The sequence below is a fragment of the Macrotis lagotis genome, chromosome 1 (assembly GCF_037893015.1).
Source record: "Macrotis lagotis isolate mMagLag1 chromosome 1, bilby.v1.9.chrom.fasta, whole genome shotgun sequence".
Lineage (NCBI taxonomy): Eukaryota > Metazoa > Chordata > Mammalia > Peramelemorphia > Peramelidae > Macrotis > Macrotis lagotis.
The window spans coordinates 457,798,508-457,820,160 of record NC_133658.1 but is presented as its reverse complement, the minus strand read 5'-3'; the positions used below and the strand labels follow the sequence as shown (position 1 = coordinate 457,820,160).

Here is a 21,653-nt window from a genome sequence, read left to right as displayed (position 1 = left end):
CCTTTGGGGTTTGGTAGGACTTGCTGGAATTTGTATAAGCTTTAAGACCTTGGAGTATCTTTGTTACATGATGAAGCATCAAGGACAGAATTTTAATGGAGAAAAGAACAAATAGTGTTAATGAAATGCTTTGACTGTGAAAGATGATATGCGTGAATTCTAGTAATACTAGATCCTGCTAAAAGAAAATATTCTTTATTTATAATCATGTATGTTCCCACTGATCAAAGGAAAGCTGAAACTACTCTTCAATAGTCAAATAGTGTTGGAAAAGAATTACATTTGGAGTCAATTTTGTGTCTGTCATTTGTTTTGCTGGTTCTTGGCAGTTATAGAATAAGAAAAGTCTAAAGAAACGTTAAGAGGGTCATTGGATTGAGGATCAGAGTAGCCAGATCAGTTAGATTAAGACCAAGTGCATAAATTCTTGAAGTCCAAGAGAAAACAGAATCAAAGGAGACTATGGTCATTAAAGATCAGGTGGAGTAGTAGAAGAATAATTGGATAGACTAGGTCTAAGTAACCAGGAGATGAACACAAACAAGGAGAAGTGGTGAAGACACAACCGGGGTCTGTCAGGGAAGTTATCAGGAATGCAGATTTAGAGCCTGAGGACAGAAGAACAGTCTTCAGGGACAGAAAAACTTAGTTACGTGGAATAGAAGTCAGTATTGTGATAGGCTGAGTGAGATGCCAGAATCCCAAACACAAAGATAAATAGTAAGTAGGATCAATGGATCCTCATAGACAGGAGAACTAACAGACTAATGGTGACCAGAAGCCTTTGGTCTTCTGCTTTGGCTTTATACTTTGTTTAGTGTGAATGAACAAGGACTGGTATTAGTGTTGGTACTGAGAGAGGACTGTACACATGTTGCTTATCCTGGATTGCAACAGAAACAGAGGTTTCAGCCTCCCCAGGGAGTTTTAACAACTTTCCATATTCACTTCTCAGTCATAAGCCATCTGAAAAAGCTAAAAATAGAAGGACTTCCTCACACGCTTTTCTACAATTCACGTCTAACAACAAGCAAGAGGATGAAGCCCCTATTCAAGTAAGTTTAAGGACCTGGTCATTTCAATCTGGTCTTTTTCTACATTTATACTTTCTTTCCATTATTTGATGCATTTGAGGCCCCATTCCAGTTTGTAATCTTCTTTTGATTTTAAGTTAAATTTTCTCCATGAGATTTAATTACTCAACAGAATCAATGTTTCTTGCCTGACTTAACTAATGTTTAACTTCATGAAAGTCTTTATATCTTTAAAACTCAGGAAACCTGATTCTTTTTCTTTTTCTTCTATTTTTGTGGAACAGTGACTATTTTTTAACTTTTTTGAAGGTGCATATATAGCACTTTTAGGTAAGCTCTTTTTTGTTTCCTCTCACTAAAATCATTGATAACTGGATTCCATATAATAGTTACTGTAAAAATTAATTAGAAAAAAGCACATAAAATGTGTATCTCATTTACAACACATGGGGAAATCAAGCTATTCAGAACTGAAGTGATTTGGACAAGGGGAAATGTAAATAAAAATTAAAAATAGTAGTTTATGACTTCTGAAGTTATACACATAGAACTTTTTATGCCTAATTGTTCTTTATATTTAAAAATATATATTTTCTTAATAATGCTTAATATACTGAAATCTTAGTTTCTAAAATTTCTATTGGAGTTGGAATTGCTATGCATTTCCCTGTATCCTTTTTAACTTTTTTCCCTTATTCTTTTTCACCTCAATCCTGACTGAGTCTTCTTGACACAGTCAGAAAATATGACAATAAATATCAAAGGTCTTCTTTGGACTTATTTGACAACTAAGAACCAGATATTTTAAGATGCTTTTCATGCAGTCTCATATGGAAACAGAAGATCAACTTGGGGTCTCTTCATTTTAAGAATTGTCATACACATATTTTTGTTGTTGTTATTGTTTAGAATCAAGCAGAGAGGGGCACACTTCATGAGCAAACAGCTCAAAATGACCAAATAGCAAATGGGAACAAAAGGAAACTAAGTCTTTTAAGGAATGACAAGAAAGAGATACATTTTCCAGAGCTGCCTTTCACAGTACAGTCTAAGGAAATGAAAGGAATTGAAGGTATAAATTTGTTGCTTAGGTTTGTACAAATTCAAAACACATGATTTTTAAGTCTTTTTTAAAATTAAAAACTTAACTTTTGATGTAAATACCAAGATAGTCAAACTTATCTGAATTTTTAATTAGTGGGATCCTGTCATGTTTAAATACAAGTTAGAATAGTCTCTCATAGATCACATGATTTAAGAGGGAGTTGGGAAAAATTTTAAAAGATGGAATTCTAATTAGATCATTGCTTTTAATGCTGAATATAACAAGGTATAGATCCTGAATTGTTAGAACATTGGTCTAGGTTTTCACCTAGGTTTTTATTTATCATATGACTTGGTTTCCCTCCCATAGTAGAGGATATACAATATTTACTTCATACATTCTTTTTTTTTAGGGTTTTTTTTTGGGGGGGGTGTGTTTTTTTTTTTTGCAAGGCAATGGGGTTAAGTGGCTTGCCCAAGGCCACACAACTATGTAATTATTAAGTGTCTGAGGCCACATTTGAACTCAGGTACTCCTGACTCCAGGGCTGGTGCTCTATCCACTGCCCCACCTAGCTGCCCCCATATTTTCTAGAAGAATTCTTTAAAATGATCGAATTTCTGAATGAAATGTGCTGCCTTACATATAGTATTTATTTTATTTAAAGAACAGTGACATCTGGTGAAAAGTTACTGTAACAGCAGCAATATTATGCATGGATACTATATTAGTAAACACAACCCTGAACTACTTATTTAAGAACCTGGCTCAGAATTTAAAAAGGAATATCATGTATCTTATATTTGGTAACATATTGTTTTTCTAGAAAAATAATTTGCCTTTGCCATATCTGCTACCAGGATTTATAATTAAGTTTTAATATCTTGATGGTATTCCAAGAAATTGAATATAAAAGTAATGTATTTATATGCATTTAGAATTTGGTAGTGAAACCCATGAGAAGGCAAAAAATTCAGGGGAGGAATTATAAATAGTAATGGTTTTGTTTCTTTATAAAAGTTAAACAGATAAAGGTGCTGAAGAGGGAACCAAAGAGAAGTGATACATCTAAAATACCAACTTTATTTAATGTGGATCAAAATCAGGAAAAACCAGAGGTAAAACTATTCTGTACATAGTTATTAGTAAGAAATTCTTGCTGAGCATCTTACTTTAGTGTATACATTTAGTCAAACTAGAATACTCAGTCAATTATCTGAGTATTTTAGTCTTGACTCAATGTATAAATTCAGTCAACCCAGTTAGAAAGTTGGATAAAAATGTCAAATCCTAAATTTTTTTAAAGCTGAAAACTGATCGGCATTGTCTTCCTTCATTAAAACGTTACTCTGATGTCCTGTTGTGATGTGGAGGTAACTCTGAGTTCTCAAAGGATATACCACTGGAGCAGGAGTGCAAGAAAGACTTTGAATATGGGTTAGTGACAGATTATATGCCATTGTCTTAAGACCAGTCTAGCAAAGTGTCAGAGTGGCTCTTTATTAGAGTGTTGTTCACCAAGTGAAGAATTTTGGTAGATTATAATAGCTCATTAGAGACCATTTGGTAAGGCATGGGAGGAATTGATGGAGATAAAATCATACATTCTTTGAGTATTAAAGGATAAGTTACTGACATAGTTCCTACTGGGATTTCTAGCCACAATTAAATTCAAAATGATTAGATTTATATGAATTTCGTGGTATCCAGGAAAATGGCATACTGAAAGTTGTAGACATATACATAATCAAGTAAGTCACATTAGATCAGTGTAAAGTATGATTGGGTTCTCCTTGGACACATTTGTTAAAGAGACAAAGTTTGTAACCTCTCACTTCCTCCTATTTATAATCAAACCCTACCGTCTTCCCCACCTTAATGCTTAGCAAGTATTCTGTTCTCATGGAAGAATTTTTTCCTAAACTACCTCTCAATATTCCCCATGAAAAATTATCCTTCAAATTTGAATTTTATTTGATGATACATGTAGACTGAAAAGCCTTCTAAACCTTAAGGAATGAATGTCTCAGGGTAGGATATGGAAGAGATATTTTGAGGACAAAGGGCTGGCAGCCCTTAAATCATATTAACTTCCTTGTTTAACTTCCATTTAATAGAGCTACTTTAAAAGTAAAACTGGGGTCCTCTTTATAGGATCTTTTCTCCCTTCAAAGCTCCACAGGCATATCTTTGTATTGTTTGTAGATTTTTGCTGAAGAATGAACATATTTAACACAATCAACCTACATTTCTAGAGGCTAGACTGGTTTAGTTTGAACATTCTCTATTATTTATCAATATGAGACTCTATGGGTTTTTGTTTTCTTAATTTGTTATTTGACAGAAAAGTTCTTTAGGCTAATCATTTTGTGGAACATTAGTATAGTAGAAAAAGAATTTCAGTAAATAATTCAGATTAATTTAACATGGATTTTTTTGCCTTTCCAATGGAAAAATAGTCACACATGCTTTGTTGAAGATCAGACTAGTATCCTAATACCTCAGTACCCCAAAGAAATCCAATCAAGGATGAATCCATACATTCTAGTCTGTTTTGAGGAAATCCAACATGGTTTATTACAGTTTATAGTTGCTATGTGGACTCAACATCCTTTGGGCTGTCTTAAATTGTCCAGGGCTATTTATGATAGGAACATATCAGCCTCAGATATCTCCCACACAGTTATTTTATTGTTGGACTATGATCTTCAGTATTTTCTCTCTTTACAAGATGGGTAATATAAAGTACTCAGTGCCATGTCTTAGTCTTGCATTATTTTTTGTTTTTGTAAGGCAGTCGGGTTAAGCGACTTGCCAAGGTCACACAGCTACGTAATTTTTGCGCGTTTGAGGTCGGATTTGAACTCAGGTCCAGCTAGCAGCCCCAAATCAGCATTTTCTTAATGATGCTATATGATGATGAACATGGCATAATAACTGTCTACAAGGACTCTGAGCTTTGTCGTTTGACAGTTAGATTTGTTTTGTTTTGTCTCAGAGTGCAGAACTGATGTCAGGAAACATCAGCTCTTTACAATTATGCTCTTAACAATTAAGAGCTGTATAAAAGTGAAATGTGCTGCCTAAGGGTGGGAAAATGGGTAAGGGAGAGGTAAAGGGGCATTTTTCCTGCTTGGAGGTCTTTTATTTCCTCTAAGACCAGGTTTCTTCACATCCTGCCTAGGCTGGAAGTACAATGGCCACTCATGGCCCTGATCCCACTGCTAATCAAATTGAAAGTTCTGACCTGCTTCATTTCTGATGTGAAACAGTTTAGTTTGTATCCACCTTACTCCCAGGGGTTCAACATATTAGTCCTGGACTTAGTGCAATCATTGGATTAGCACTGGCCTTACTGAAGCTCATAACTCCTATGCTCAAGTAGTCCATCAGTCTCAGAAACCTGGAACCAGGAATGAATGGAATGAATGCAAGAGAAGGAGCAAAAGTCATAAGCTTCAGTGACTGCGAAAATGGTATTCTCTCAACAGTAACAAACAAGTTTGGAAAAGAGAGAGTCTGGGGATAACAATAATAAGTATTGTGTTGGGCATTTTGAATATAAGATGCTATGGGACATGTAGACTGAGAAGTCAAAAAAGTTATTGATAATAGAAGCCTGGATATTCTGGCAATATTTTGAATAGAGAAGATAAAATGAACTCACGGGAGCTCATGATGACATAAAGTAGTATAATATGCAAGAAGAGAAGCAGTATCAGGCCAAAGTCTTTGGAGATACACCCACAGCCCTTGGGCAAGCTCTGAACGAAGATCCCATAAAGATTATTAAAGAGTGGTCATTACAGATAGGAGAACCAGGAAAGGGAAGAAAAGGATGATCAACAGAATCAAAGGTAAGAGAAAAGGATGATCAACACTGTCAGAGAACAAGAAGGATAAAGAATGAGAAGACCATTAGATCTGTCAAGAAGGTGATCACTGGTAACTTTTGAAAGAGCAGATGAATTATGAGGTGGGAAGCCAATTTAAAGAGGGTTAAAAAGTGACAGAAGAAGACTCAGAGGGATCCTGACAACACTGTCAGGAAGGGCAGAAGAGAGATGAGGCAATAGCTAGGAAGGATAGCCAGATCAAATAAGGGTTTTTCAAGGATGGAGGAAAGATTGGAAAAATTGTAGCCAGTAAGAAAACAGTCAATAGACAAGGAGTTAAAAAGGTAGGGGTGTGTGTGTGTGTGTGTGTGTGTGTGTGAGAGAGAGAGAGAGAGAGAGAGAGAGAGAAAGAGAGAGAGAGAGAGAGAGAGAGAAGAGGATGGGATTAAGGACATATGTATACAGGTTTGTCTCTGGAAGAAGGACCACTTCTTCAGTACAGATAGAGATGAAAGAGATAGTGGAGGAAGAAGTCTGAGAGATATGAGATGAAGAAGAAAGGAGTGGCTTCAATTTTTTCAGTGAAATATGAAGCCAGGTCCTCACCTAAGAGGGCTTGAGGAGGAGTAAAATGATTGAGAATAGCTGCTGAGTTAAGTGAAAAAGCAAATTGATTAGAGAGGTGTAAAAGGAATATGGGGTAGCTCCCTCAGCTCAAACCAGGCTTCAGATAACTTATTAGCTATGTGACCTTGGGCAAGTCACTTACTCCTGATTCCGCAGTTGTCAAATGAGTTGGAGAAGGAGATGGCAAACTTCAGTATTTCTGCTAAGAAAACTCCAATGGGAGTCACCAAGAGTCAGAAAACAACTGAATATAAGTGAACAGACACTTATTAGCTGTATGACCCTGGGTGAGTCTCATATTGACCTGACTCTACCTCAGTTTTCATGTTTGTTTGCTTAAGGAAGTTAAGTGATACTGTAGATATAATAGGAAGTCAGGAAGACCTATGTTCAAATGGTCTCAGAACTTATTTGCTGTGTGATCCTAGGAAAGTCACTTAACTCTGTTTGCCTCAGTTTCCTCATTGGAGAAGGAAAAGGCAAACCACTCCAGTATCTTTGATAAAACTCCAAATGGAGTACAAAGAATTGGAAATGACTGACAATGACTAAATAACATCAAAAGGCATGTGAGGTGGTAAGGGTCCAATTGAGTATAAATTTGCAGTAGATGAAATCAGCAGAATTTTTGTGAAATTTCTCTGACTCTGTTTAGCAGCATAATAGAGAAGGGAAAAAAACAGTGGTTAGTTAAAGTGATCTAAGATTACAATTTGGCAGGGTATAACTGGTGACTGGGGACCAGAGAATTCATATAATATTGTTGTTCAGTCATTTTTCACTTGTGTCCAACTCTCCAAGACCCTATTTGGCAAAGATACTGGAGTGTTTTGCCATTTCCTTCTGTTTATTTTGCAGATGAGGAACTGAGGCAAATAGGAGTTAAGTGACTCAGAATCATACAGCTAGTAAGGATCTGAAACCAGATTTGAAGTCAGGAAGATGACTCCAAGCCTGAGTCTCTATTCACTGTGCCACATTTACCAAGGAATCAAGATAGGGAAGGAAAGACTGTTGCCAATGTAGGGTTGATGACCTGGAAATAACTTAGGGATAGGGGACTCAAGGTCCTGGTGAAAACAAAGAACAGGGTTAGGGATCATAAGAAAAGGAAAGATGATTATCAAGAGGAAAAAAGTATTTTGGGGTCCAAGAACATGATAGAGGAACATTTGTAGATAATCTTAAATACACAGATTTAACTAAGCTGAGTTAGAAAGAAATAGTGGTTCAGGAGCATTTTCCAAATCACAATATGTGAAGGAGTGTAAATAAATAGTGGTCACCAGAATCTGAATTGGGCAAGAAATTTGAATAGTATGATCCTCAGGGGAGGAAAAGTTGTTGAGTGATGGTGGTAGAGGGAGTCTGGAGGTGCCAATGAGAAACAAGGAGTATTCTGACTCTCCCACCTTACCATAACCAATAAATTAGGGGATGTGAATGGCCAGAAATAAGAATGTCAGTCATCAGGAGGAAACCAGATCTCAGTGAGTGCCAGAAGATGAAGAGTGAAAAAGGAAAAAGTTTAAGATGAAAGCATGTTTCTTAACTATGGAGCAGGCATTCCAGACAATATAGTATAAGATTGTAGGTAGAGCTGGACATTGTAGGAGGAGGGAGAACAGTTGGAGAGGGGAAATGAGGCTTGTAATTGTAGGGTTCAGAATCACCAGGGCAAGAAGGGTATGAGGGGAGACAATAAATTAATCATTAAAGAATGAATTCTGTCAGAGTACCAGTGGCTGAAGAGAACTTTGATAAGGTAGGAAAAAATAGACTTAAAGGTCCTCTCTCAAGATGAATTTGGACTCATAGTTTGTTGTGTCCTTTGAAGTCCAAGTTGCCTTTTGCAGGAAGCAAAAACAGGCAAATGTATTCCCTGAAAGACTTCAGCAAGGAAACAGGAACTGTAGCTCAAACTGGATAAAGTTCAACAAGGGCCTCTAGAGCCTTCAGAGAGAAGTCTCTGAGGCAAAAACTCAGTGTAGATGGCCTGGACCAGGAGCTGACTCAAGGCTCTTAGCAGTCTCAATAAGAAGAGACCAGAGACAGGAGGCCTAAATCAGTTCCCTGGGAAGACTGTCAAAAACAGCAGTCAGAGGCTAGGGTTATTGCAGGGGGTCCTGGTAAATTCTTCCCCTCCTTTTCACTGACTTAAATCTTAACCATGTTTCCAGGTCCAAGTTTAGTTCTTATCTTCTTTTTAAAGCCTTCTCCAACTAATTGGGATCTATATAACCCAAGATGATTGCCCTTTTGCTCAACTCCTATAATCCATAGTATCTATATCCCTTAATTGTATACTATCTCATTGTTATTTAATCAATAATCCTCACTCTCTCATTTTCAATTCAATTATAAACTCCTTCAGAGCAGAGCACATAGTAGTTACTCAAAAATTTCTTAAGTAGATCACATAAATATTAAATTAGCAAACTTTAAGCACATACTGTGTACAGAACATTGTGATAGTCTTTGAGTACAAATAAAGTTTAAATGGGAGTAAATAAAAAATATGATTTTACCCACTAAAAATTTATGGTACATGCTTCAATTAGGCCTTTAATATTGCTTAATAACTCTTTTACTCTACTATTATGGAGTTTCTCTCATTTTTTCACAGTGACATTGCAACCCTTGATTTAGTCTTTTACATATAGAACAAAAGAAAATACATGGATATTAAGGACATCTGAATTAAACTCTCAACTTTTTTCCTCCCAATCACAATTTCTCAGGATACATTATTCATTCTTCTTCACTCCAATCTCAGATGAAAAGTTATCTCTCAAAAAAAGTAATCCCCTTTAAGTTTGGCCCTTATTCCAAGCCCTCTTGAGTTTCTAGTCTTTGTCTTTCAATAAAACCCTCTATTCATACATCTTCAATTTCAATCTCTCCACCAACTCCTTCCCAAATGCCTACAAATATATTCAAGTCATCCCTTTTACCCTTCTTCTCTACTCCCAACAATTCAATTACCATTCCACTGTCTCCTTTCCTTCCCCCCACCAGTCATCCAATTTTACTGGTCTATTTGAAAGATTATGTGTAATTTTTTTTTTTAGGTTTTTGCAAGACAGTAAGGTTAAGTGGTTTGCCCAAGGCCACATAGCTAGGTAATTATTAAGTGTCTGAGGCCGGATTTGAACTCAGGTATTCCTGACTCCAGGGCTGGTGCTCTATCCACTGTGCCACCTAACCACCCGTGTATGGAAATTTTTTTCCAGTCCTTATGCTTCCCGACTTTTTCACAGTATCTTACACTAAATCCTGGATAAATCTTGCTTTGGATTTAGAAATTATACACTTTGTGATTCTCCTGTTTCTCCAATTTCTCATCCACTCATTTTACTAGCTCATTCTCTTCCCAATACCTTAAAATGGATGCTCCAGAAGTTTTATTCTTGACCCAGTTCTCATTTTTCCTTGGTGACCTATTTACTCTTTAGGCTGCTCTAGATGTCTCCCAGATCTATATTGACAATTCTAAACTTTCTCTCAAGTTCTAGAGTCTTAATTCCATCTAAAAATTTCAACAACTCAAGATGCTCAAAACTTTGTTTTTCTCTTTCCTACTGAATTCATTGTCAATGGTAACATCATTCATTCAATTTCCAATGTCTGACATCTTGATGTTGGCATTAATTTTTCCCTCACTATAAGTGACAAGTTTCACTGATTCCATCTCTAGTCTCTTATCACATCTGTTCCCTTTTCTTTATTCCCATTGTGACTACATTAGTAAGAAATTTCACTCCCACTTGCATGCATTATTGCAAAAGTCTTCTCCCAGTTCTTTTGTCTTTAGTCCTTTTCTCCTCCAATCTATTATTCATACTATTATAATCTTCAATATGTACAAACCTATTTTTGCTACTCCCTTGCTCAAAAATTTTCAATAGTTCCTTATTACCATCAAATTCAAGCTCTTTTACCTAGCATTCAAACAGTCCATAATGTACTGTTAGGTATATTATTGTCTTTCTAAATCTTATCATGCACTATTTTCTCCTCCTTAGTTTATCTATGCTATAGTCAAACAAAACTGCTGATTGAAATAACCATGATATGCACTTTCTTGTTTCTGCTCACTCAGTTTCATAACTGGACTAGCTGCCCTCATTCACCTGCCTATCCTTTAAAAACTACTATTAATTAGCTCCTCTATGAAGTCTTCTCTGATCACATCAGTGAATAATTAAGTAATGGCTTTTTTTTAATGTACCTCTTTAACATGTTTTGAGGTTTTTCGGCATTATTTTATCAGTTATCTGTATATGTGTCATCCCTTACTAGGCTGTGAGCTCTAATAAGGCTAACTTCCATCCTTAATTACACTTTGTAATTCTACACACAAAAGTTGTTTAATAAATGTTTGATGAACTGAAAAGATAGGGTACAGGGCAATAATACATTTCTTTATAATATTTTCCCAGAGTAAGGTTGCGAGGCCCTTCGCACCTCAGCAAAATAATTTCTCATTTCTTTCATAAGAGAACTCCAGAAAGATAAGATAAATAGGATACCATCTCCAAAGTCCACATTCCCATGCTTTCAATCATGCCCTCCCCTCTCTAACCCACATTTCTAGTTTTCAAAACCTAGCTCAACACTTACCTCCTCCAGAAAATCTTCTAGGTTTGAACTCACTGTTCATTCTTGTATAGGAACACCTTAGTCCCCCATGTCTTCACTTTGCACAACATTAATATGTACTCAGAATCAGAATTAGAAGAGAACTCAGAGGTCACCTAATCCAATCTGTACCTGAACAGGAATCCCCTCTACAACATCCTCCAAAAGTCCAGTCTCCATATGAAGACCTACAGTGATAGAGAACTCAATAATTACAGAGGCAACCCATTCTACTTTTGGACAGCTCTAATTATCAGGAAGTTTTTCTTTATATGCAAATAACCTTGCTGCTTCTGGGACTTTTACCCACTGCTCCCAATTCTGCTCTCTAGGACCAAACAAAAAAAAAAAATCATCCCTCTTTTACATGACAGGTTCCCAGATATTTGAAGGTAATTATGATGCACCCTCCTATAAGTCTCTTCTCTAAATATCTCTAAATATCCACAGTTCCTTTAACCAATGTCATGTCAAATGTCTTTAGTCATTTCATCACCCATCCTAGCTATCCACCCTCTTCTGAAAGCATTTGAATTTTGGTGCCTCAGCTATGGCACTTAGAAGCAAACAAAATATTCTAGATATGATCTGAGAAGGACAGAATAAGGTGGGATTATCATCTTCTATATCTTGGATACTATAATTCTATAAATGTAGTTTGTGACAGTATTAGTTTGGGCTTACATTACACTGTTGATTCATATTTGCCTTATAAGTCTACTAAACCATCAAGATCTTGCTTGTTCATGCCAAATTTTGTATCCCTAAAGCTTATTATTGAACATGGTCCAAAATAAACATAATAAATGCTTGATGATTAATAGCCACACTTCCTCCGTTCTATACTTTGATTCAAAAACTTAATTCCTCAAGTACAGGATTTTGAATTTGTTAGACAGTCTACTTTTTTTTCACTATCTTTAGTTTGATTTCATTTTTGAAAACTCTTTTTAGAGAAAAAAGGCTTTCAGATACTATTTGAAGCACAATAACTTGTATAATAGACCTAAACTGCTATCTATCAGATACTTTTATCTTACCAGAGTCAATATTTGGATCATTTTGAATCCCAATTCTATTAAATGCCATGTTAGCTAATATTCCCAGTTTCATGTCATCTGGAGATCCTATATCTTATCTGTGAGAGTCTCCCAAAGTCATAGGTGCTATTCATCCCCAGTAGACTCCACTAAATATCTCCCTCCATGACATTTCATTACTTACCATTCTTTCTGTTTCACCATTTAATCAGTTACAATTCCATCTAACTTGACCACATCTACATCTACCTCACATCTTTTCATTTTGTCAAGGATAGCTTGTCAAATGCCTTGCTAAAATCTAGGCAATCTTCTGAACTACTACTGTAGGTCTAATATGTCTGTCAAAAAAAAAATGTTATTTTTGTCCTGACCTGTTCTTGAACCTGTGAAGGCTCCTAGTTTTCACTTCCTTTTCTTAATTCTTACAGTTAATTGTTTTGATCTTTTGTCTTGGGTATGTATTCTAGATCCCCAAATATAAGGCCCTTGATTGTAGTCTTATTTGTATCTGGTTCCCGATAATACTTCCACAGTCACTTATGATCATTATGGAAGTAAATATCAGCAACTTTAAATTTAAAAACAAATGAGCTTTTAAATAGCATGAGGATGTTTATAATAAACCTAAAACTATGTTGATTTACTGTGAAGTATTGTGAAGTACTTACATTATTGTTGTGAAGATATTCAATTGCTCGAAGGATCTGGAAGAGGTATTTTCTTAGTCGTTTACTATCAAATCCATGACAATAATGCTGTAACTCATCTAAAACTGTGTGATCAATAAATTCAAATACCAAGTGAATTTTCCTTTTCTGTCTAAATACTTCAATCAGATTGACCAGATTTTCATGACGAAATTGCTATTAATAAAAAAAAAGATTTTCAGAAATTATTTCAAGCACCATAGCTGATACATAAGACCTACATAATAACGAATTGTTAAAATTTTATTACTTTTCCTCTAGTATTTCAACTTGAGAGCAATAAATTAAGGGAATTTTGGTTCATTGAAGGATGTTTATTTTAATTCAAGGCAATGTCTCCCTGTCAACCTAACCCTTTCCTTTAATCCAAAATAATTAAAAATGAGAAGCTGATGTTGATACTTGGTAAAATGTTAAGAATATCAATGCCTACTTTTAAGTTCCATTCATAGGCCCATCCCACATCTTTACTAAATAGTGGTAAATAAAGGTTTTTCTATCGGTGAACTTAGAATTTTAAACTGATTTCAATGATGCAGTGTAATTTACAGAAACAATTAACTACACTGCTTGGTGTCTATATGTCACAGAATCACCAGTTATTGTAACCTTACTTAGATACTAGGTCTTGAACACTGAAAAGCAATGGAAGAAGTATTAAGTACTCATTCAAGTAAATTATCAAAATGTAAAAGAATTACTTTAAAATGCCTAAAAGCTTCTCACAACAATACTTTAGATATGTGCACATAATTTAAACATATCTGTAGGAACTTAATGAGAATTTGTGAATCTGTAAGTGAAACATTGCCATATGTTCATATTACTCAACTAAATATACAAAATACTTACTATGATAAGAACTATCTTGGTTTTTCACCAAGATTTCTTAAAATCATTCTATCTTTCACTGTTAAATTTTTTACAGGATGTCAAAAATTTTATCTCTCAAAGTCTGTTTGTAAAGCAAAAATATGAATAACCCATTTAATGTTCAGTCATATGAAGTAACAGTTTATTTCAATGAAATTCACATATTCAAGGACTTATTCTAATCAATTTCCCTAACAGATAAAAACCCCTAGTGCAATGCTTAAACATTTTATTATTTCCAGTATTAAAATAGAGCAAGCCTATTTTCTTTTAACTGGTTTTTGACCTACAATAAATAATATTCTGACTATAAACCCTAAAATTACACGTAAATTAAACTACCAATTCTGTGGGGGGAAAAAAATTTGTGGTTATATTCTTTCCCAATTTTAACAAAACTCAACTCTAGTTGAAAGATGTTCATTTTAATATTATTATTATTGGATTATTAAATATTTCATGATTAAAATATTTCTATTTATTCTAAGGGGTATGTGGATTCCTACTCTAAATTAAGGTCAAGAAATTTCACATTTTCAGTTCTTTTAATTAGACTAAAAGTTAAACATTCCAAAAATCTTTTTAAAGGTTTGGGTTTTTTTTTTAATTTCTTTTTCACAATTCACCAACTTGGCAAGATCTGGCAACATAAGGTTAGCAGTAAAAAGAATAATTACTTCTGATCACTATAACAAAAACTAGAAACTTAAAAAAAGAATATAATTTCCAGTCTGGTTTTTATGGTATCAGGTGGCCCAAATGTCTGAGCATGGTTTTATGTTGTTTAAAACCACATTCAGACATTTGGGTTATTCTGAAAGACAAAGGTAATGAAAACAAGTATGTTTTAAAAGAGTAGATATACTACAAGCACATTATCCAGAACAAGTGATCAAATTTTCTATAAACATTTCAGTGCAATAAAAAATGCCCAACTTCCTTTTTTAATCCTAGTTCTATTACTATTTTCCTCCTGCAGATGGTAGAGTTGTGTTCCATAGAAACACACCCACTTGGGATGTTTCACAGACCTTTTAAAGAAGATAGTACATCTCTTCAGAGAAATTAGTTTTAGTTCAAATTGTCAGTGACTTAAAACTTTTAAGAATTCTATCTAGTTCAAACTAAAAAGCACTTTAAAATTCAATGTCATCAAAATAGTCATGCTAGAAATAAACTAATCAGAGGTAACATTTGAGGTGTCTCAAAATATTTTTGTTTAATAACTCATAACATTAATATATATTTTCACAAAGGCCTTTAGACTTGTGACAAATTGACCATTTTTTTCCCAAATGATTAAAAAGAAATAACCAGCTGTCTTACCTCAAAGAACTACCAAGACAGACAAAAGCCTTTTCTTTGGGAAGAGTTCTTTTTCTACCTAAGTATGATAGTAATAAGAGCTATTTTCACTAAGAGTACATTTTGAATTAGCACATATTACAAATACAAAAGTGGTTTAAAAACTGTAACTTCTTTTTTCTTTTGTAAGAACCTAATGTTAGATGACTTGTTAGAGAAGTCTTAGGATTACAAAATTTAAAATGTGACTTGCCCAGGATCACAAAGCTAAGTTTCAGTGGTAGGATTTGAGCCAAGATCTTTCTGAGTCCAATGCCAGCACTTTATTCTGTCTCTTGTATTCTCTACAAAATGAAACCAAATAGATGTCCCCTTTTCATTGTATAGAATAAGTCCTTCATTTAAATAATAAAAATATCTATACCTTTCTCCTTTCAAAATGAATTGGATAAAGTTAATGCAGATCCACATACTGGAGAAGGAAATGGTAAACCATTCCAATATTTTTGCCAAGAAAAACCCCAAATAGGGTCATGAAGAGTTATATATGACTGAAAAACTGAACGAGGTGAAAATACTATTTTAAAGAAAAACTGTCTCCCTATATAGTTCAAATTAAAATATCTAAGACAATTATATTCTTAAATTTTGTTTTAAAAGCATCATCTTCTAAACAAAACTCAGCAAGTTTTGTTTCACCCTTCCACTTCATATTCAAGTTAATTTAGAAATATATTCAGTAAGTTTATTAAGCATTACATGTGGTCAAGGTTTTTATTCTACAATTATGCTCTTCTAATTTTTTACAATTATGCTCATTTAATTTTAATTTCAAATTTCATCTACTTTTACGATTTCAAAGATCATTTCTATGCAGATCTGTATCTTTCCCCACTTCAAAACTGGATAAAGGAAACTTGAAGTTTAAATACAAGAAGTCTAAAACTGAACTCATTTTTCCCTCCAAACTAGCTGTCCCTAGACAGTAATGATGCCAAAATTCCCCAGTCAATGAGACCAGAAACTTTGGAAATTGGACTTGGGTGTCTTTAGATTTGGATTAGAGTCCTGGCAATGTCATAGCTTCCTTATATAACTTTGGTGAAAGCTCCTTATTTAAGCTTGTTTCCTCCTCTCTAAAATGAGGATAGACATTTTCATTACCTAAGGAATGTAAAGTACTTTTTAAAAACTTTATGAACTGGCAGCCATCAAATCTAGTTAAATTATGGGACTATTACTTCACAAAAGAACCTTAGCATAAAATTTCAAGGTCCTCTGCAATCTGGCCTCAATCTAACTCTCCAACTCTTTCTTCTATTATTTCCCTACAGAAAGTAATCTACCCTCTATACATTTCTACCACCCCACTTTTTCTCATGTGGCTACCCTGGCTAGAAATACCTACCCTTTCCTACATATCTAAAGCCTACCTACCCTGTAATGTTAAATTCTAATTGAAACTTTCCCAAACCACAGGGCTCCTAAGAATCCCTTCTTATAGAATACATTGCATGTACAACTAATCTGAATTGCTATTTATCTTTTTATGTCTCCTTTGTATATTCCTGGAGAGCAGGGATGAATCTTCCTTCACTGCTTTTGTATACAGTTATGTACTTTCAATTGCTTAATCTGAATACTTTCATAAAATAAGGCTTTAAAAACTTGATTTTTTTGTGTGCATATATGTCAAAATGTATACTTTCTAAATCAATAAATCATAAAATTGACACCTTTTCCTACTTGTATGTTTACATATGTACAAAAAGCACAAAATTTATCAAAATATTCTAATAAGAGACTTTGATTTGCGAGTCATTTCTCTTGACTTACATAAGCAATAAGGGCAAAAGAAGCAAACCTTTAGAAACTTTATTTCTCTCATTGCAATTTTGTTGACAGATTTTTCCGGTTGTTCATAAAATATCTTAATGGCCACTATCTGTCCAGTATCCTTATGTTTACACTTCATGACTGTTCCATAACTTCCCTCTCCCACTTTTCCAAGGGTTTCATACATCTCCATTTTCAAGACTGGTTTCTAATTCTTCATGGAAATAAAGGGGGGGGGGGGAGAGACAAAAGTTTACATGCATATTTGCTCCAGGTTGGAAATCTATTTCTAGAAACAAATCCATCTGTCCTTGAAGGTCTTTTGAGTATTTAGAAATCCATGGACATCCGGTCCCAAATATAAGGCAAGGGAAGGAAAATGCAAAGGTTTTTCCCCTCCCCATCCCACGGGCTTGTCTTCTGGAGCGTCCACTGCTGCCCTTGTGATTCTGTCCCCATTAAACACGTAATTCCTTACTATCCTTTTCATTTGGCTTCAATCACTCCCGTAAAAGTTGGGGCTGGTTCCCACAGGTCTTCATTTGAACTCCCGGAGAGTTGACTCCCACACTACAACCTGAGGCTCCAACAAGCGCCTCCCGCTCCTGGCTACGCTCTTTGTCACGCCCTTCCCCTATCTGGGAGGTCCGGAAGTGGGGCTGGCGACCACACCCACTGCGCATGCTCGGCCGGGGCCAGGCAGGTCGCAGGCCTCCCTGGACCCCCATCTCCTCGCCACGCCCCAAAGCGCTCCCCCTTACGTCGAGCTCCTGGTCAGGACCTCTTCCCCGAGCTCCCAGGGGCCCCGCTCCCCAAGGCCAGGTTCCCAGCCAGCCTCAATCCTCCGTCCCCTTCTTCAGACCCGCGGCTCCCCGGCCCTGGGCTGCAGCATCCCCCTCCGCTCCACCCGCCGTTGACCTGGTCAGGGCCGCCGCCTGCGCCGCCTCAGCCCATCCTGCGGCCCCAAGGGCCTGGCTCCGAGCGGTGGCAGCCCCGGCCCTACCCCCAGCCAGCCTGCCCCCACCCACTGCCATGGCAACGCCGGCGGGGCGGGACGGGGAGCGCAGTGCGCAGGACCGGAAGTTCCCGAGCCCACCTGGTTCGGTAGGGCCAACCGGGAGGGACCGAAGGGGAAGAAGGTGGCCCGGCCCTGGGGCGCGGGGCAGCAGCTGGGAAATGACCCCTGGCACCCGCCCTTTCGCTCGTGGTCGGTGGAGCCAGCGTGGAGCCTGTCAGACTCGAGGGACTTGTGCCCGAGCATAGCCGGGCCTGTGACCCGCAGAACGTTGACCAAATGTGAAGATTCGGGTCTGAGAACCCGAGATGGAGGCGGGAGAGTGGGGGGCGAGGCAGCTGGGCCAGCCCCGGCCTTGTCGCCCCCCCACCTCAGGCACTAAAATGTGGTTTTCTTGCCTTCTCTCTCCCACCTCCCCATTCCTCATTGGAAAAAGAAGGAACCTCCGGAGTCATGATTAGTTCTTGTTCAGCACTGAGTACCCCGTGTCAGTCTGCAAGCATGGATGAGCATGGATGAGCGTGTGTGCACCGAGTGCCGAAAATACAACAACCCTGTGGGGGGTGGGGAGCTAATCCCTGCCCTGGGGCTCAGTTATCAACTCTCCTCCAGAGCCCTCTGGGTCCAGTGGCCAGATATGGATCAGGACTAGAAATGGCCCTGGATGTGAGGCAGTCAGCAAGTGGCTTAAGACACTGGTGTCTGAGGCCACTCTGGAATTCATGTCCTCCTCACTTCAGAGCCCCTGCTCTGTCCACTGCTACCTGCCCTACCTAGTGATGTGAGGAAGGAGAGGAATCTTGCAGAAGATGGGATTTGAACTGAGGCTCGAGGGAAGCCAGGGAAACAGCAAGGAGCAGAGCATTTCTGGGAATGGGGGACAGCCGATACAAAGAAGTTGGTGCTTGTAGATCTGGAGCTAAAAGCAGCTAGACCACTATAGAACTGGTAGGGGGAAGTAAAGTGTGAGAAGACTGGAAAAGCAGGAAGGAGCTAGGTTATGACAAGCTTTAAATGCCAAAGAGGAGTTTAAAGGAGAAGAGTGGAGAAATGTTGAAGAAAATAAGGAGCCACTGGAGTCACTGAGCAGGAGAGTGACATTGTGATCAGTTGTGTTTTTAAGAAAATCAATTTGGTATCAGAATTGAAGATAACACTAGATACACTAGCATTGAAGAATGGAGATTGCAAGTGTTAGAAGACTAGCGCAGTAGTCCAAAATTGATGAGGGTGTGAACTAAACTTGTCACTGTATGAGAGCACAAGAAGGAGATCTATAGGAGAGATGTTTTGAAAAGACAAAATTTGGTAATGGAACATTTGGGTAGTTGAGTCAAGGATGACACCAAAGTTGTGAGCCTAGGTTGTTGGATAATGGGAGCATATTGAGGGCCAGCTCCTGGGAGTGATTTACACACATCCTTGGTGACCTTTTCCATCACAGATATGTATGTATTCTTGCTCATTAAATGGATTTGTGGGCTCTCCAGTGAACCCTGACCTGGGACAATCTGTGGCACTGGAGATGGTTGTAAAAGGCTTTTCTGATAAAAGAAGTATGCAGATGCCTAAGAATAAATCTTGTAAATTTACCCAGGAAATTGTGAAACTGGGTCTCTTCTAACCAGTCATTCCTGACATGTTTTTGTTATAAAAAGTCCGAGTTTCCAAAAATAAATCAGTAGAGCTTGTATGACAACCTCATGTGTACGTTTCTATTCCACCTGACTCTCATTCAGTATTTGGTCGTACACCAGAGCTATTGCAGGCAATAGGGGAGTCCTCAACCAAAGTTTGGAAGGGATTTAGGGGAAAGTAATGACTTTTCTTTTGGACAGGTTAAATTTGAGATACCTAATTTTCAAACTATCCAAGAAATAGCTGGAGGTAAGTGGTTAGTTCAAGAGACCCAGGGCTAGATTTTATAGATCTGGAAATCATATGAATAGAGAAAATTATTAAACCAATGAGAACTGATGAGGCACTCAAGTGAGAGTGTATAGAGCAAAAAGAGGGCTCAGGTGGAGTCTTGGGAGACACCCACATTAGTACATATGAAATAAAGAACCAGTAAAGGAGATTTGAGGAAAGTTAGGACAATTAGGCAGAGTAGAGAAGTTGAAAGAAGATGAATTTAGAGCCAGGAAGATCTGAGTTCAGATCTTATCTCTGTCAGATACTGCAATTGCCAGCATAGGCAAATCATTTAAGTTTAGAGTCCTCTAAGCGTCCTCTTAAAATTAAAGCTACCAGAAACTGCCATTGTGTTTCCACTCTGGGAGCTCCCTATATTGATGAAATCCCAAGTCCGAACCAAAACAAGAAAAAAGAAAAGACTTTCTGGAGCATTCTTTAAGTAGTATTTTGAGAAGGGTAAAGAATTGATTTCCACGGATATCATAGGGATGGGAGGAAGTATGGATGTGTCTTTGTGAATAAAACATTCTATTTTTTTCTAGAGAAATTCTGCTGTTGCACATTTCAATTTTTTCTATAGCTTCTAGAATGAGCCGTGATAAGAAAACTTTTAGATAAATATGGACTTCCTCTCCATAATTCACAACCATAGCCATTCTGGTGGGAGTGCTATGAACAATAACAATCTTCCTAAAAAAAAACCCAATTGGATGAATATTTATTGTTTAGATTATCACTTGTAGTTGTAATTAGATCGACAATCCTTTGATTTAGTCCATGATTACTGGTATATCTTGAGGAAGCCATGTTAAAATAAAAAAAAGATGAAGAAAAAGAAGTTAAGCCCAGAATTGAAGAGTTGTGTGTGCTACTACTGTTCACTAATACAAAACTACATTTAGAAACATTTAAAATAATGCAATGAGGAATGACTTCATATCTTTGGCATCTGTCTCTTTCTCTTTATTCATGTGCCTGCTATCCTGGTTCAGGTCCTCATAACTTCTGGTCAGTCGGGAGTATTCTAATAATTACCTAATTGGTTTCTGTGTTGCATGTCACTTATTACAAACATTATAGTTCTGGCCAAACTGGCTTATTTGTTCCCTGTGCTTGACATTCCAACCTCCTACCTCTGTGCCTTTGCATGATTTTTCCATGACTGTAATGCTACCTCTCCTGACCTTGTCCTTTTGAAACTTCTAGTGACTTTCAAAGCTGAAGTGCTACCTACCATATAAGGCCCTTCCTCTTCTCCAGTTTTTAGTATCCTCTACCTCCCCACTCCCAAAATTACTTAATATATACTTTATATTATTTGTATTATGTATATGTATACACATATATGTATGTGTTTATTATATGTTACTAGTGGAAAGTAAACGAGAGCAGGGACTCATTATCCCTGGTACCTGAAACAGTGTTTTATACACTAAGTAGATAATAAATATTTGAATTGTATCATCAATACCTTATATTTCACCTAGTACCTCTCATATATGTTATATACTTTGTGATACTTTCAAAGTGCCAAATAACTGTGATAATGTTATTGTTCAGTGGTTCAGTTTATCCAACTGTTTCTGACTTCATGGACCATAGCATGCCAATACTGCCCATGGAGTTTTCTTGAGTGCTTTGCCACTTCCTTCTCCAAAAGTAAACAGAGGTTAAATACTTATTCATGACTTGTAAGTGTATGAGGCTAAATTTGAAGTCAGCTGTACCTGACTCCAGGACCATCCTTCTATCTACTGAATCATCTGAATCATCT

General features: G+C 36.9%; 1 protein-coding gene across 5 annotated transcripts in view; it reads right to left on the bottom strand.

The window, feature by feature from the left end:
• CDKL3 (cyclin dependent kinase like 3) overlaps positions 1-17,988 on the bottom strand; it is an 83,969-nt gene extending 65,981 nt beyond the window's left edge. For 3 of the 5 annotated variants that reach the window (XR_012473927.1, XM_074213569.1, XM_074213568.1), the window contains exons 1-2: positions 16,976-17,851; positions 12,895-13,089 (exon numbers count right to left, since the gene is read on the bottom strand). Coding sequence is in view for 4 of the 5 variants with exons in the window: in XM_074213569.1 (XP_074069670.1) it covers positions 12,895-13,089; positions 16,976-17,140 (360 nt within the window). In the remaining variant the exon portion in view is untranslated. The other 2 variants (XM_074213570.1, XM_074213571.1) reach the window with 2 other exon arrangements.
• Positions 17,989-21,653: the final 3,665 nt, after the last annotated feature.